This window comes from Siniperca chuatsi, linkage group LG6 (assembly GCF_020085105.1).
Source record: "Siniperca chuatsi isolate FFG_IHB_CAS linkage group LG6, ASM2008510v1, whole genome shotgun sequence".
Lineage (NCBI taxonomy): Eukaryota > Metazoa > Chordata > Actinopteri > Centrarchiformes > Sinipercidae > Siniperca > Siniperca chuatsi.
Genome location: NC_058047.1, coordinates 17,760,267 through 17,776,782, shown reverse-complemented (window position 1 = coordinate 17,776,782; position 16,516 = coordinate 17,760,267). Strand labels below are relative to the sequence as shown.

Sequence of the window (16,516 nt, the reverse complement as noted above, 5' to 3'; positions counted from 1 at the left end):
CTGCAGAAATAGTTCTTTGGAAAAATATTTTGTTGCCTATGACGTTTAATGGCAGTAGCTTCAGAGTTTAAAAGTGTGTCGGTGTAAGTCTTATGTCAATCCCTGTTAGCACAAAATGGTAAAAAGTATGTTGATTTTGTTATATACTAACTGCAAAAACAGTATACTATAACAATAGAATGCACATGTTATATGAAATTAGTATGCAGTATGGACTTGGGGCAAGGCTTACGCTTTTTTTTAAAAGAATAGTTTTCATGCAGTTCCAGCTGGATTCAAACCAGGGACATTGTGGTTTATATGGTACATGTCTTTATCAATAGGCCACTATGATGCCCTGAACTTGCTGATGACATTTGAAGACATTTCACAATCCATCCATCCAGTTCTAGTAAATGAGAGGCGTCTTGGGTGAGAGCTGAAACATTTTCAAGACAATCCCAGTTTCCTTTAACTTCTAGATGTCTGGATTACCAACTGGGAAAATGTGGCAACTAGGGACCCCAAAAGCCCCAGGTTCACTGTGTGTCAGTTGCTTTTTGGTTATATGATTATTGGTAACACTATATTTGGATAATCCACTTACAGATAGTTTATAGAGTATTTGTTACATTTCAACTGTTTTGCTTTGTCCGTAGATGTTTAGCATATATGTGATAATTCATGAGCACACCATAACCAGGATGTTTTTTGTGCGTAAACTTAACCAAACCTTAACCACAGTGGTGTAATATCATCAGAAAACCATTTTATTTGTGAAACAGTTGAATTGTTGATTCTCAACTGATACGCTGTTGAATTGTTACAAATATTCTATAAACTGTCTGTAGGCAGACTATCCAAATAAAGAGTTACCATCAATGTGCATATGAGCTGACAGGTTACAGGTAAGACAGACTTGAAAAACTGGGAATTTATCCTTTAATCCAGCCTCGTTGAACTGGATTGCTGAAAACCTTAACAGAGATGGCCTTTAAATCCTTTAAGTCAATCCTTTATCATCAACGTTATCATCAAGCCAATGAAAACCAGCTCTCAAGTTTTAAAGTGTTGACGGAGGGCTCATGTAGTCAATTCTAGGCTCAAGTTGATGCCAATTTAAGAGATTATGGGACCAAGGCTATGACTGTTTCGTTTCATGGATATCTAGAGAAAATGTCATCAGGAAGGAATGGTGCAACACCCCCCTATCCCCACACATACCACACACACACACACACACACACACACACACACACACACACACACACAAAAAATCCCCAAATCAGGACAGAACTGATTTAAAACAGCTAGATGTAGTTTTCTGATTAAACTCTGAGTCTGGTTTGTATTTACAACTTTATTTGATACGGGAAAACACAAAGTACAGTTACAATGGTGATATAAAAATATGGAAATCTGTCATATATAAAAAACTCTCAGCCAAAGCATTTTTTACATATACATCACACGCACTTATACACAACACAAACACGTACAAACACAATCTGCAAATATCTTTCAAAGCTGCCAAACAGTGGCTCATTCCTAGCAGGCTCTGCATAGCTCAAGAAGTGAACAGTATCATAGCAGTGGCTCATTTAAATGAATCTGGCTATATTGTCTGTAACATTGATGAAATGGTATATTTGTCTAATAGTGAACTGTGTACATTTACATTCTCTGTCAGCAACAGGAAATACAAAATCGGCTGAAACATAATGATGATAAGATGATACATGATGCCTGACAGGGAGGTGAAACAGCTGCTCTCCTCTCTCCCATTCTTCTCTTGTTTGTCTCCTTTTAGTGGTATACAGAGACAAACGTTTTATGATGAAGAATTTACACAGTTACTGAGTTGTCTCTGAAAGGCATTAAAGTGAGAGTATGTTGTGTAACTGTAACCTAATTCTGCTTTGACATCCTCATATTCACAGTCTCAATCAGGTCCCGGACCCAACCAGTGCTTGGATTGGCGCAGACAGTCCGTTGTTTTTTATGTGAAGGCCTCTTCTTCATCAGAAACCTACACATATCAGTATTATTATTAAATGTTATCAAGCTTACTGCACAAGTTTGATAAGTAATCAAAGACACCAGTGCGCACAGTCTTTGCCAGTTTATTATAGTGGGAAGTTTCAACAATGCAGGAAAACAAAATGCTTGGTAAGGGCCAAAAGTGAAGGAGATAATATTTATTACTCACACAACAGCTCTGATGTTGCAATCACCATCTGTTTCCTGCATCCTGTAACTTTCAATGTTTTTCTTTGCATTTGCTTTCATCCCTTGAACATAGCCAAGGCAGCAGTTGCCATAAGAGCCTGGAGAGAGAGATACAATTACAGAGGTTTAGGGAGAGATAAACTGCCCTGCTTGAAAATGTCCCTCTTGGGAAGAAATTAAGCAATCACTCAATTTTTACACTCTAGTTAGGGTCCAGAGGGAAAACAATATAGCTCAATTTTAATACTGGCAAGCGTCTGGAGTCTTTATTGTGCTTTTTGTGTGTGTATGTCTGTCTTGTGTTGGGTCTCTGTAAATAATATTTTAAAGAGTACGGTCTAGACCTGCTATATAGGAAAAGTGCAATGAGATAACTTCTGTTATGAATTGGCGCTATATAAATAAAATTGAATTTAATTGAATAAAAAAATGCCAATGTGAGCACTTTTTATTCTTGATGTGATAAAGTATTTGTAATTTATGGACTATTAACTCAATATTAACAGGAAAAACATAATCACAGGTCTTACAAATCACTATTAATTCAGTCGCATGTCATGAAATAATAGTTTTGTATCATAGAAAACCGATTTCTAGGATTTGAAAAGATCTGGAGCTAAAGCAACAGCGTCCAGGAAATTCCCGACTTCCTCACCTGCAAGTACCAGAGATTAATTTTGGGAACAACTTTCCACAACTGATACTGCAGTTCATCCTTGCCGTCACTGCCTGCATTGTCATTATTGTTTGTGGTTCTCTGGTCAAGATAAGTTTATATGAATACAATCATATTATGCCTAATGTATAATGAATATTCTGGTTATATGTCTTAATATTTATGGTCAGTGTCACCAGTTGGACTATTCAAAGTCAATATAATCTAAAAGTAGAACTGTAATATTTGCAGAGGCATATTCTGCAGCAGATTACACAGTGGGAGTATTACCTTCCAATAACGTGCTATTGTCTGAACGTTATCTTACCATCAGAGCCATAGCTCTGATTAAGGAAACTGAGGGCATGTCCTTGGTATTTTCAAATGGGAATTTGGTGAGGCGTTAACATCCTATACTAAAAAACAACACATGGTTATTTTACAGGCTGATTTCACTATTAAATTTGATTACTTGCAGGCTAATAGATGAAGGATCCAGTATTTTTCCACCAGACCTTACTCCCTAGCAGTATGCAGAGGGCTTTGAAACAGCATTTAGACTAGCTATTAACTGAATGAATAAATTATGAAATATCTAAAAAAAGTATTTTTTAATTATTATTTTTTTCATTTTGTCAAAATCTACCAGGATGGGGAGTGCACTGGGGGGGACTTAGACTCATGTTCTTAGTATTTCTAAAATCCTGGCTAAAGCCCTGCTGCTTCTCTTTCGCTCTACTTTTCTTTTTTTTTTTCAAGAATTTAGTTTTTCATACTGTGCCCTGTCCCTCAGCTTTTTTGTTCATCTAACTCTGACCCCCTTCCCTCCGATGCTCCAAGTTCAGTTACCTCTGCTACATTAAAATGCCAGCTTTTTGAAGACCCAAATATATTTGGTTCTAGGCTCAAGCCCTGAATGTTTGGCTGTAATGATGCCACTGAAAAGCTAGTGAGCTATAAGGTGCACTGATGATCCAAAAAGTAGAAATCTGCTACATGTATATTGTATGCATTGCCGCTTTAGACAGTTTCTCTTTCACAAATTCAGTTGATGTAACATCATCTGAGTGGTGGGGTATTGATAGATCAATAAAGAGACTGTCTGTTTTACTCCAATGTCCACAATCTGAAATTCCCCATTTGTGCTGTATTTTGCTGAGAGGCAAATGTTTATGCAAAATCAGCTATTTTACTTAACTTAATTAATAGCATGGGTGTTGCTCTCTATGTTTCAAACCTGTCACAAGATTACCATATCAAAGTGGCAAGCCTAGACAGATTACACTTTGGTATAATGGATTGTGGTGAATGGTTTTGACCAGAATAATTCACCTCATTGAAAGAGAGGATTTAGTAACACTATAAAAGGATTGTGGATTGTGAAATACAGCTGCAGCCACAATTCTACCTAATGTGGTCAAAAGAAACTCAGTTCCACCAAAACTAGGTCCATATTTTTAGGATTTAGCTTAAAATGTAAAATGATAAAACCTACACAACTTACACAATATTGAGTTACTATAAAATAAATGCGCTGTTAATTCTGTGGGCAATCTAATCACAGTTTGCTATTTGCTATTGCTATCTGGTGTAAATCACATCTGATCTGTTACCTTGCGCCAGACTCAGGTACATGCAGGTGAGGAGCAGAAGAAAGAAAAGAGCTTGAAACTTCATGGCTGTTGCTGCTGTTGTCCTTGTTGTGTTGCTTGCTGCAAAGAAACAAACTGATTAAATCAAAGAGCAGAGCAAAACAGAAAATTGGAAGCAGAGTCTCCCACCTCCCTCTGTCTTGCAAATGTTGTCTGTTTATATAATATTTTCCATCTCTCCATCTGGCCTCTTGTGAAAGAAAAAGGTCATGTCTTTGACCACTGATGAAAAATGTTTAAATCCTCGTCTGGTTTCCAGCTGTGTGCAGCTGTTTCATCTCAAGCGTTCAGAGTGGGTTTGCAGTAAATTATGAGTGGATTCCCTCTCTGCAGTTATCTCTGAACTCAATACTTCAAACACATAACATGTTTGCAAACTTTAGGATTATAGAAGCACCAAGAATAGCATGAGGGAATCGTTTCATAAGCATGCAGAGAAACGTACCTACTCACAGTCAGTATTTCACAAGATGTCCTGGGAGAAAAACTTTGTGTTTGTGGTGGCTCTGTACTCTTATATGCACTCATGAAATGTGCCCTCCCCCGACATAAACTCTATCCTTTACCACACCTCCTATGAGTTTTACAAGTGCTCAGTAGAAGTGCAATTTGATCACTGAATTCTACAGGGCCTTTTCTTGGCTCAGGCAAAGTCACACACCCACACCCACACATATCAATACCACCCACAACATGTTGATTTCACCTTTTTGGTTGTCTTCCAAAAGATACATTCATTGGAATAGAGATATTCTACAACTCTAAATCTGTGTTAGGTAATTGTATTATCTGGCTCATATCCCATATGCAATAGTACCTTTGGAGATAATATCTTTACCCTGTTGCCAAAACTACTGTACAGTATAACCCAAAAAAACCTGTCATCAATAAAGACAGAATATGATAACAGAAAACCAGACACAGGGTGCCTGAATGGAAACATATTACAATGGGTTTTTCATTTCTTTGGTATTACATTCAGACACACTGGGTATCAGTGGTTGCAATGAATATACAGTTTAGTTAGGGCATTGTCTCGCAGAGGGACATGAGAATAATGTTGTAATTGAGACAACAGGAAATAAAGTTAAATAATAATGCAATACTTTAATGATACAATTTAAAAATTCTATTCTTGATTGTTTTCCTCCATTAAGAGGTCAGAGGTCAGCTGTGGTGTAGCACCTCCGGATCTGGTAGAGTCGTCAGTCTCTTCCACTGCAGTCTGACGAATACTTCACACAAAGGCTGATCTAATCTGACGGCACTAAAGCTTTCCAGATGTACACCCTTCCAAAATTGGTTCATTGTGTGTCTTTTAAGTATAATTTACATCTAATGAAGAGGATCAGTGCACTATTGGTTATTCCTATCAGTTCCCTCTACAGCTGCAATCATTTTGCAGGCTTGTCCTGCTTCAAATCCTATTCCTACAGAATGATACGTCTATCATGATATGTACTTCATGGTCCATTTTGTGCCTTGCATTGTCCCTTTGCACTGTTATCCATATACAGTCCTGCACCACTGTAACCAAAGTCCAACCTGCACATTTGTTTACTGTGGTGCTGCTAAATGAATATCTTTCCTGAATAATGAACATTCAAGGTAAGATAAGATAAGATGAGATAAGTTAAGACAAGATAAAGGAATACACATGCAGAAAGTATGGGGTGGGGTGTGGGGTGTCAGTAGGCCCATATACTTTACATGTGTCATGAATGTTACTGTTGTTTTCAAGCTTTATTTCAAGTTCATTTTAAATTACTTTGTAACAAATGTGGGTGATTGTATGCAAACACCATGTTAAAGTGGTTGAACTGGCATCAGAGGGGGGCGGTGGGGGCATCTGGGTAAAAACTACAGAAGACGTGACCTTGGTGTCCCCAATGATTTATACACTGAGGAAATAGCTTTAAAAAGTATGACTGCTGTGTGCTATGAATAGAAATATGTTCCAAACGTCAGTATTGACTTCACCTGATGGTGTATGTCTGAATCATGAATACCGAGCAGTGTTGCAGGTTGCGGATATTTTATAGATTCAAGTGAAATACATTATATGGCCAAAAGTGGCGGAGAGCCGAATATTACACTCATATATATGTGATTGTCACATCTCATTCCAAAACCATGGACATTAATCTGCTGCTATACCAGCCTCCACTCTTCTCGGAAGGCTTTCCAGGAGAGTTGGGAACCTGGCTGCAGGGATTTCCTGCCATTCAGACACAAATGTGGTCCAACACTGTTGTTGGGCGATAAGGCCTGGCTTGCAGTCAACATACCAGTTCATTCCAAAGGTGTATTGGATGAATATCATGCCATGTCTGTAAACTGGAAAAAAAAGCTTGAAAGGTTGAAACTCTGTGTTTGAAAGCTTGAAATCGTATAAAAAGGGTTTAGCAAGATTGAAACTAAGTTTTGAAGGCTTGCTTAATGATTTGATAGGCAGGGGGGGAAAATCCAATCTCTGCAAACATTATTTTGTATTCGTTTTCCTTCTTCACAACTGCAGCTCTCTTCTTTTCTTTTTTTACAGTGTTTCTCCAACACATTTTCAGAGTTTCAAATTTGGCACTGTTCTCCTGGTGTATTAATTTGTTTTCCAGGTTTGAAAAACTTGTAAATGGGGATCTGAAAACTGATGCGCATCTGTTGGGAAAAAGTTTGGAAACGTTGAAACTTGAGTTTGCACTTGTACTGTTCTTTCAGAGCTGAGTTTACAACACCCACTTTTTGGAGATCTGCCCACACAGTACGATTCCTGGTTGGTGCCGCTGTAAATCACCTCGGTACTGTAATCCCTGTTGTCAAACTTGCTGTTCAGCCCCGGTCTGACCGTGTTCCCTGGAAGGCTTCTGAGCCCAATTCTGCTGCCTGCCCCGCTGACCTGGCTTTGTGCACGGGGGAATTGTCCAGTTGCTGTTTCAAGAGAAAAGAAAATGAAACTTTACTCACACACTGCATCTCATTAAACAACATTATACATCATCAGCTAGTTGAGCTGGAGGTAATTTTAACTATTTTAAACACTGATGGGTGGTTGAATTTGAATTTACCATGTAAATACGCATTGTTTTTTATTGCTCCCTGAAAAGTAGTAGAGTAGCAGAAAGTAGCAGAAAATGTAAATACTCAAGTAAAGCACATGTGAATTAAACTTAAGTACAGTACTTGAGTAAATGCATTTAGTTACAATGTCATACAGTGTTGACTGTTGGCCTTACTTGAGAAAATAATTAGAAACGCTACACCTCCATCTAGCGGTCAGAAGTGGAACTGCGCCCAAAACAAAAATCCATTCCGTTGATCCAGGTTTGTGCTGCGGACGTAGCCGATTAATCCGAGTCATCCTGACCAGGTTTTTCGGGACAGTCACCGACACCTCCGTGTGGGCGTGACCGACCGGCTTGCTTCCATAACAGCAGGTCAGTTAACAACAGTGACAGTGCAAGTCATCCTGACTACATCATTTTTTAACAGTTGCCGGGCTGTGCTATTGTTTGCTAGCCGGCTGTTAGCCAGCGGTTACGGCAGCGGAGTGAAAGCACTTGCTTGCTGTCACACTTCGTCGCAGCAGACACTGATTAGCAACGTGTTAGCTCGCTAGTGAAAACCACATGGATCCTCAAAACACCAACACGAACACTGTGGCGAAGATGTTGAACCACGCGAAGACTCTCAGGCTCCACACCGGGAATTTAGTCAACCGAAGTCGTCTGAAAAAGAAATGTCCGTGCTCTCCCAGCGAAGAGGTAAGAAAACGTAAAACCTGTCTCTTTTAAAACGACTGCAGTTGTCTGACCAGCGTAACGTCAGTTAGTTGAGTTGTGCTGGTGTGACAGTGTAGCTTATTAGCTTAGCCTTTAAGTTAACGTTAGCCAGGCTAAATATTTAACTAGCTAACGACACCAGCGTGTGTGTTAGCTGACAATAAGGCATGTGTATCGTTATATGAGCAGTCCATAAAGAGAGAAATAAGACAGGGATATTTATTAAAAGACGTATTTCTAATTGTAGCAGGTATGTAGTTACAGGAGTAATGCAGCTTGAGTCAAGTATGTCTTGTTTATGTGATGAAGGCATTCAGCCTAAGGTGAATAGTTTACAGACAGTAAACCTGGAAAGAACAAGCAGGTGATCTACATCACCTGCAGACAGGTGCTCCACTGAAACAGTGTTTGTTTTTAATTTACAAAATGTACTCAAAATCTGTTGAAATGCCCAAATGTCAGGCATAGATTCAGTGCTCCAACTAAATGTTAGTTTTCATTTCGATTAACAGGTCGATATTTTTTTATAATAGTCGAGTCATTGTTTAGTCTATCACATGTGAGGAATAGGTCGACCAGTTTCCCAAAGCCTAAGTAATCCATTAATTGACTACTTTTTTTTTTTTTAGCTTAGATGTTCACTGTAGTTATATAAAGGTGATGTGCAATTTCCTGAAAGGGTTTGGTTGGACTTGTTTTTCACGATTGCTTCAGATGCTAAACCACTTACTGTTTTAAGGTATTCCAAAATTGATCTTATAATTTGTGATTGTTGTGATGAAGGGCAAAGGTCACCACAGTTTGATCTTCAATATAACCATCAGATACAGGATACAGAAACTATGACTTGAGCTTTACTGAGACATCATTAGTAAACATGCAACCTATTGAGTTGTCCAATGACATGAACACTCTCGTGTCGTAAACATGGGATTCTTTCCCATCTCTACCATCCATCCCATATGGCATGATGGCAGCAGAGCTGAGGTTAATTAGCCTCATGTGGTCGGTCTCTCTCTCTGCTGCGCTCCACATCTCCAGGTTTTGGTTTATTTGACATTCTCTGCTGCTTTCAACACTCACACGAACATTTCTCACTCATCCATACACTTCTTACACTACTGATGCAGCTGGCCTCCACACTCCATGCTTATCCTTTTTGTAAATAGTTAAGTTTTAAAATAAGACATTCAGCAGCACTTAAACTTGACTTGAGAGGAGCTCATTGTCCCACACTTTGAGCCAGTTTTGAAGTTTGCCCAACTGATTTCATTGTTTATAACACACTGCGACCCATGAGTTGGTGGAGCAGCATGTCACAGCTGTCCACATGATTGTGTGGAGTCTGCTGAGAATTAAAAGCTGTCCAGCTTCAGTTTCTTTTCAGGGATTCTTGCTAAAAAAAAAAATGCATGTTTCATAGATGTTCATTTAACTTTATCTTTTTCTATTTGGTATTTCAGCTTCAAGACTGCATTCAAGCCACACTGAGCGATTGGTTTTCTGCAACAAAACCACTATCCAAGGTGGGGAGATGTTTACAGTTTTCATGTAGTGCTGTAGGGCTCTCAGTGTGAGAGTATAGTTGTTCACCTAATTCAGGCTCTCCTAAACCAGTTTTTCATGTTTTTAGTGACACTGGAAAATGAACAACAATAGTATTTGCATTGACGTTCAGTTATGGTCAGACCTGAAGTATGTGAATAGGTTGCACAATAACGTTCTACTACTCTGTCGGGCAGTAGGGTTCCAGTGCTTGGGAAACTAAAATAACTGTAGTGATGGACATCAAAGGATGCCTCCAGGCTTACTGAAAAGAAGCTGTCATGATGAATGTTCATGCAGTGCTGGCTGCCAAAGGCGCCAGTCCGAATGTGAGTCTGTCTGTTGGGGGGGGGGACTCAGAAACTTTTGGAGGTTTTGTTCATTAACTGTAATAGGATTTCTAAAAAGTAGTAGTCATTGGATGATCTGTTTTTCGTCAAACTGACATGTTCTGAAAAGACTGAAATCGAGATTAAAAAGGCTGCAGGATCCAACGTAGTGACCCACCATTCCTGCTCTGGCTGTTTGGCTACGCTCAGCTAATCTGCTTCAGCTTCTGTCACTACGCCCACTGGACTCAAATGGTGGTGGGGGAGGTTTGAAAGAGTTGAACTAAGGGATCTTAAATACAAAGCTTATTAGACACATTCCCTGCAGGCATGTTTGAGTCATGGGTTCTGAGTTTGGGTGTATATTTTTTTGGCAGAAAAACACAGAAGGTCTGTAATGCTGTGTAACATGTCTGTGTTGTAAATGAATGAATAAAGAATAAATCATGTCTGTTATGCTAACTCCCTTTCAGACATTATGTAAATGTGATGCCAATTTTACATGTAGGCTAGGTCTCATGTCTGAATAAATGCGAGTCACTTTTGGGTAAAAATCACAACAGCAATCTTACCAGGTCAGACCTAGTAACATTTCCCACATGGCACACGTTTGACTCAAATACGGTCAGATTAACGTAAAGGCTGCATCAGCACAATTTTACATTTGCACAGAGCAAAAAAAAAAGAGTACTGTAATAAATTTACCACTTATTATCAATTCTTATGCACAAAGAAATAAATAAAATCAGTTTGATAAACCACAAAACACTGTGAATGAACCCATTTTGAGGAGATTCCTCTCATGACAGAATTTCTGAATGAGTGCCATCTCTTGTGCATCAGATGCCAAATATCACTCAAGCATTGTGACTTTCTCCATAAGGGTCTTGTCATTTATATAATGACCAAAAGCCATAATTTTAACAGACGGATGACGCTAGGATACGCTTACGTATTTCATGTCCAAAAAGGGCTTTAGTCACAAAACAAGTCTCTAAATAAGTTGCTTTTCTTGTCATGTAGGACTTTTCAGATATGCTGGAATGCTCCATTCCCCAGGCAACAGATGCTATCACACCCGAAGAGAGAGAGGAGCTGAAGGTTTCAGGTCAGTACTGGTTTTGTTGTCTGGGTTAGGGTTAGCTGAACTAATACTGAAATCTGTGGAGTAACGCATTCATTGGATTTCCATGCACTTTAACTGTTCTGGTTATTGTGGGCTTTAAGCAGTAATCTAGTTTCTTAAACTTTGTGTAAACAAACAAGTGGTTTCCTTAATTAGGGTAAGGGATTAAGAGAAATTTGGAAACATTTTTTCCCTGCTGGATAAATCTGATTTTTATTTATTTATTTTTTTTGTCAACCTTAGTGTCACAGTGGAATGCGACTGGTGACAGCTGCATGTCAGTGCAGGAGTTGCTTCCAGATAACTTTTCTCTTGTGTGCCGTTAGGGTTGAGCGATATGACGGTAGATACCGAGATTTGGCAATACGGTTTCCACCACAGGTGCTATCCCATAGTGTCTCTGCTATATATATATATATAAATATATATATATATATATATATATATATATATATATATATATATATATATATATATATATATATATATATATATATATATATATATATATATATATATTGGGCAGCTATGCAGCAAATCAGGGCTGGATTCTCACGTGATTTCATGATCTCACGAATCCAGATGCCTCATAAGGTAACGTGATGTGGGCAGCAGGACTGCTTACCATGTTCGTGGCGTGAGATCGACACTTGGTGGCGGTAATGCACCTCTAAATTGGTTTGCCAACCGCAGCAGAAGAAGAGAGTGACAAGAAAACATGGAGGAGAGTGAAATTATAAATACAGAGCAGGAACCTTAAAGCTTCCATTTTGAAAGAAGGAGAATCCAGCCCTGATTTGCTACATAGCCTGCCCCGAATATATAGCGCAGACACTAAGGGATAGCTCCCGTGGTGGAAACGGTATTGCCAAATCTCTAAAGGTGGGCACATTTCTGCCATCGCATGGTATATACCGTCATATCGACCAACCCTAGCCTGGCTGAATCAAAAATAAATAAATTAGTAAATAGTTAAACAAATCATAAGTCATGAATTGTAATAATTAGAACCAATGATTTAGACCTACCAGATGCTACAAAACAACTGCAGTAAGTTGGGGACGACATGTTTATGGCTGCCTTGTTTTCGCAGTCAAGCTGTTCCTGTGTGAGTCGGTTCAGTCCTCTATCAGAGATGCAGTGGAGATGGGTGAGCTTTGAATTTTCATGTGCCTTTTAAAAATTACACAAAATTCATAGGAACCTGTTTTAATCCGAACTCTTCTCTTGATACTACCTTGTTTGTCTCTCATCCTTAGCCTGCCAGACGCTGGCAGTGTCCCAGCTCGACTCTGTTATCATTGCGCCACCTGGGCCCCTGGAGGGTGACGGCCAAACTTTGGCTCACCTTCAGCCAGCCTGGGAGGAGCTGGAGGCTCTGGTCAGGAGCCAGCGGATTGCCGCCATTGGCACCTCTGACCTGGACAAAGATCTGCTGGAACAGCTCTACAACTGGGCTCAGGTGAATGGGAATCTTGTGTATGTGAGCCTTAATTTGTGTCATCTTTAAGCTGGGCAAACACTGTGCGTTTTTTATTAATTGTGTATGTTGTGTTAACTCATACTATATGTTTTAATCAGCCTTTCTACACGGCCTGAACCTGCGACTTATATGCTCTAACTGTATGGTTCGTTTGACCAGCCACAACGTGGCACTCACACTGAACATAAGCAAGGAACCCCCAGTCGAAGAAGACGACTGCATCCTCAACAATGTTGACAAAACGAGAGAAAGACAGCATCTCTTTAGGCAATCCTACTATGAATGGAAAGTAAGAAGGAAAAAAAATGGAGCTGCTGCTGATATCAGGGAATATATTTATATAACTGCAGCACTATTAAAATAAGGTCACTGCAGTTCATAACAGAAATTTAGACAGCAGCCATGTAGGAAATCTGTGGAACTGCTCAAACTGCAAGACAGCCAACAAAAAATGTCTGACATGCCAGAGATCCAACTGATCGTTGAGAGCTCGATCATTGATCGTTCAGGTAATTAATCAGGTGTCATGACCCCCTCTCAAACTGAACGACAACCCATCAGGCAGAAATCTGTCCCATTTCTGAAATTAGTCGGGGGCGACCAATTCAGGGCTAAAATCAGGCTTAATCTGTACAGTGTCTGCCCAGCTGTCAGAGGCAACAGAGATGCTGACTTTTGATAATAGGTCAGGTTTACAGATTAAAAGAACCGCAAGCAAGAATGTGTTTTTCTGTTATGAGCTTTGGGCAGTGTAACACTGACAGACCCGGCAGCTCTGTGTGCCATTTCCTATGTTGATCCAAATAAAGCCAGTCATTGACCACATACCCTCTCTTGTACCAGGTGAAGCCCAGCAGTAACCAGGTCAACCTGGCCTCCTGCTGTGTGATGCCTCCTGACTTGACAGCCTTCGCCAAGGAGTTTGACATCCAGCTGCTCACACATAACGATCCCAAAGGTGCAATTCCATTTTTTTTTTTTTTCTGTCAGTGGGATGGATTTATAGTGAAGTTTCTAGATGCCAAAAGGTTTGTAAACAGAGTGCAAGTGTCCCAAATCAAGTGTTCTCAGTGCTTAGTCAAACATTAAAGGATAAGTCTTGTGATATTCTATATTTTTCAAATATAGAACAAATGCCATGAAAAGACAGAAACAACAATAAGTTGATCCACTAACAAGTATTGTCTCTGCAGAAAAAGCCTGATATATCTTATTCCTCTGTGTCATAGAGCTCCATTGTTGACCAAAAACAATAAAACACATCAACAAGCCACTTTGTTGCACTGGGTGACATGTTTCTTTATTATCATGAACATGAGCACTGTCGTTTTGAGTCAGTCCCACAAACATCGTCCTGCAGCTGGAAATACTCACTACAACACCAAATGTGTATTAATGCACAGCTGAAAATTAGTCTTCAACAAATGCACTGTTTACTCTTTAAGTAACGTTTGCTAAGAACTACAGTGGCCAGGTGTTTAAGGAAATGACAGCCTTTTTTTTTTTTTTTTTAAATAAAATAAAACTATATATTTGTGAGACATTTAAGAATTAATTTCTTTAGTAGAAATGAATGGGCTTGGGGCTGAGAGCCACAGAGAAGCTAGGAAAGTAGGCAGACTGACCCATTGTAGTTTTTGGTCTTATCATGGGATTTATTGACCATAAGAAAATTATAGGAAAATACTTATTTGACCTTATTTTAGCTTTGTAAATCAATTAATGGATTGTAGTTGGACTGCAGTATCGGTGAATCTCATTTTTATGTGCTTTGCAGAGTGTAAGCTGCACAGTTCACTTGTACCTGTGAGTTTTAAACAGCTCCTCTCTTGGCCTCGTGTTTCCATCCACAGAGCTGATGTCAGCAGCCACATTCCAGGAGGCAGTGCAGGAGGGAACGCAGGACCTGAACATCGCTGACTGGAGGCTGGAGTGGGTGCTGCGCTACTCTATTATTGTCAAGAGCAGGGGTATCATCAAGGCTAAGGGCTACCTTGTCAGTGCGAGGAAGGCGAGCCCCTAGCACACCCCACTAGAGAAGAAGACATATGGATGAAGCCATTTTCCTCCTCTTTCATTCTCTCTCTCTCACACACACACACACACACACACACACACACACACACACACACACACACACACACACACACCATGCAAAGTAAACAGCTCTGAATAATGGATGCTGCCAATCACCATGAGTCTTGAAGTCATTGCTTTATCTTACAGATAAGGTTGCATCTTGATCATCTATGATTTCTTCAGTTTAACAAATGCAGATATTCATCACCATTGTCTCAGTGAGATCAAAAATAGGAGATGAACATGCAAGATCAACTCCAGTGTCAGTTGTGAGAGAAAAGACTGTGAAAGTGAGTTTCACAGATGGTGGCTCTGACAGATCAGCCATTTATCAACACAGAAATGGCTGCTTTTAATGATGGAAAATGTCAGTTGCTAAACCCAAGGTGAAGGTTCCTTAACCTTGTTGACTTGAAGTGCCTCTCATCTTTTGCTCCTCCTATCTTCATTCCTGCTTTGTCTCCACTGTGTCCGTGTGAATCAAGCTTTAAATATGTCAGTCTGAATGAAAAGATTACAAGTAGGTAAAGCAAAAGAAAATGGCAGACAATTATTGTTGTTTTTTTCTTTAGTACCGAATGATTCCAAACATTATAAAAGGGTTAATGGGAAACAATTCAGAAAAAAACATCTGATTTTATTCATGCTATTAGGTTTTTCCTGCTGTATATAACACCATTTGCATTCCTCAATTGAGAAACTACATATGAGATGTTTATTTTATGATGCTGATTGAATTAGACTTTAACTGGGAAAACACAGCTATGTGAGTATATAAAACTTTATTTTATCATGCTTTTTTTCCCTAACCATTTGTTGTTTTTGACAGTGCATTGAAATGTTTACCCACCCTATGCTAATGAGATTAATTTGAGGGGTTGAGAGTCCAGCAATATTTTGAGATATTTTGACATCCATAGCAGGCCTATGTCCTCTAAATGCATTGTTGTTGTAGCACTGGAAACTCCGTGCCAAGGAGATGTGAAAATTTGTTAACTCTGAGGAAGGCGTTTTTATTTAAGAATCATGGCTGTTTTTCCAGACAGGATCCAGCTAATTTCATGAAGACGAATGATCTGTTGTACTGTAACATATTTAATGTCATATATCTGTATATCATGAATTGGCTTTATTAAAATTATGAAACAAATGTTTGTACCGTTGGAACTAGTGTATAATAATTAAACGATGAGATAACCTTGGGCTAGTGTAATTGTTTGATAAAGCAATCAAGATTTTGGTGTTGCAAAGAAACAAATAAAAAAAAAATCTAATGGGAAAGTCAAAACAACAAAATTTCACATGGCTCTTGTATTTTCTTCTGAGCTAAATTCGTGTGTCAAGTCAACTGAAGAGTAACTCCAGCTTTGTTGAGCCGTTTCACAATCTGTGCCACAGGCGTTTGAACCAGGCATGCTGAGCTCGTCAGGCCCTGATTTAGTTAAGCTGTAAAGACAAAAACTGGAGAATAATTTCCTCCATGAAGAGTCTAGATTTGAAGTGATTAAAACGAGCTGGTTTAGTGCTAAATAAAGCTCTCAGCTGAGTCAGAAGCATGCTGTAAACTTGTTTAATTTATACTAAAGTTATTTTAATTGTTAAGTAATGATTTGCCTTATTTGTGTTTATTAATTGAAAGGTTATGTTTCACAGTTGAGTGTAT

The 16,516-nt window shown here is 39.1% G+C and overlaps 2 protein-coding genes across 3 annotated transcripts; one reads left to right on the top strand and one right to left on the bottom strand.

The window, feature by feature from the left end:
- Positions 1 to 1,324: 1,324 nt before the first annotated feature.
- Positions 1,325 to 5,077, bottom strand: ccl25b (chemokine (C-C motif) ligand 25b). 2 transcript variants are annotated; one of them, XM_044200264.1, is made up of 4 exons: positions 4,961 to 5,077; positions 4,477 to 4,575; positions 2,189 to 2,306; positions 1,325 to 2,008 (listed from the first exon to the last, which is right to left on the bottom strand). In XM_044200264.1, the coding sequence occupies exons 2-4, from the start codon at positions 4,538 to 4,540 to the stop codon at positions 1,888 to 1,890; spliced, it is 303 nt and encodes a 100-aa protein (XP_044056199.1). In that variant the 5' UTR covers positions 4,541 to 4,575; positions 4,961 to 5,077; the 3' UTR covers positions 1,325 to 1,887. The 2 variants fall into 2 exon arrangements, with proteins under 2 accessions (XP_044056199.1, XP_044056200.1); XM_044200265.1 differs by having other exon boundaries at positions 4,969 to 5,023.
- A 2,776-nt stretch (positions 5,078 to 7,853) lies between these two features.
- gclm (glutamate-cysteine ligase, modifier subunit) lies at positions 7,854 to 16,149 on the top strand. The gene is made up of 7 exons (XM_044199155.1): positions 7,854 to 8,273; positions 9,755 to 9,817; positions 11,189 to 11,273; positions 12,385 to 12,441; positions 12,551 to 12,753; positions 13,618 to 13,732; positions 14,628 to 16,149. The coding sequence occupies exons 1-7, from the start codon at positions 8,139 to 8,141 to the stop codon at positions 14,795 to 14,797; spliced, it is 828 nt and encodes a 275-aa protein (XP_044055090.1). The 5' UTR covers positions 7,854 to 8,138; the 3' UTR covers positions 14,798 to 16,149.
- Positions 16,150 to 16,516: the final 367 nt, after the last annotated feature.

Excerpts from the sequence above, each read along its gene's own strand:
- ccl25b (XM_044200264.1), bottom strand. The coding sequence starts at position 4,540 with ATGAAGTTTCAAGCTCTTTTCTTTCTTCTGCTCCTCACCTGCATGTAC. Across the intron at positions 2,307-4,476 it reads GTACCTGAGTCTGGCGCAAG|GCTCTTATGGCAACTGCTGC; the intron begins GTAACAGATCAG and ends CTCTCTCTCCAG. Across the intron at positions 2,009-2,188 it reads TGCAACATCAGAGCTGTTGT|GTTTCTGATGAAGAAGAGGC; the intron begins GTGAGTAATAAA and ends TGATATGTGTAG.
- gclm (XM_044199155.1), top strand. The coding sequence starts at position 8,139 with ATGGATCCTCAAAACACCAACACGAACACTGTGGCGAAGATGTTGAAC. Across the intron at positions 8,274-9,754 it reads CGTGCTCTCCCAGCGAAGAG|CTTCAAGACTGCATTCAAGC; the intron begins GTAAGAAAACGT and ends TTGGTATTTCAG. Across the intron at positions 12,442-12,550 it reads CAGAGATGCAGTGGAGATGG|CCTGCCAGACGCTGGCAGTG; the intron begins GTGAGCTTTGAA and ends TCTCATCCTTAG.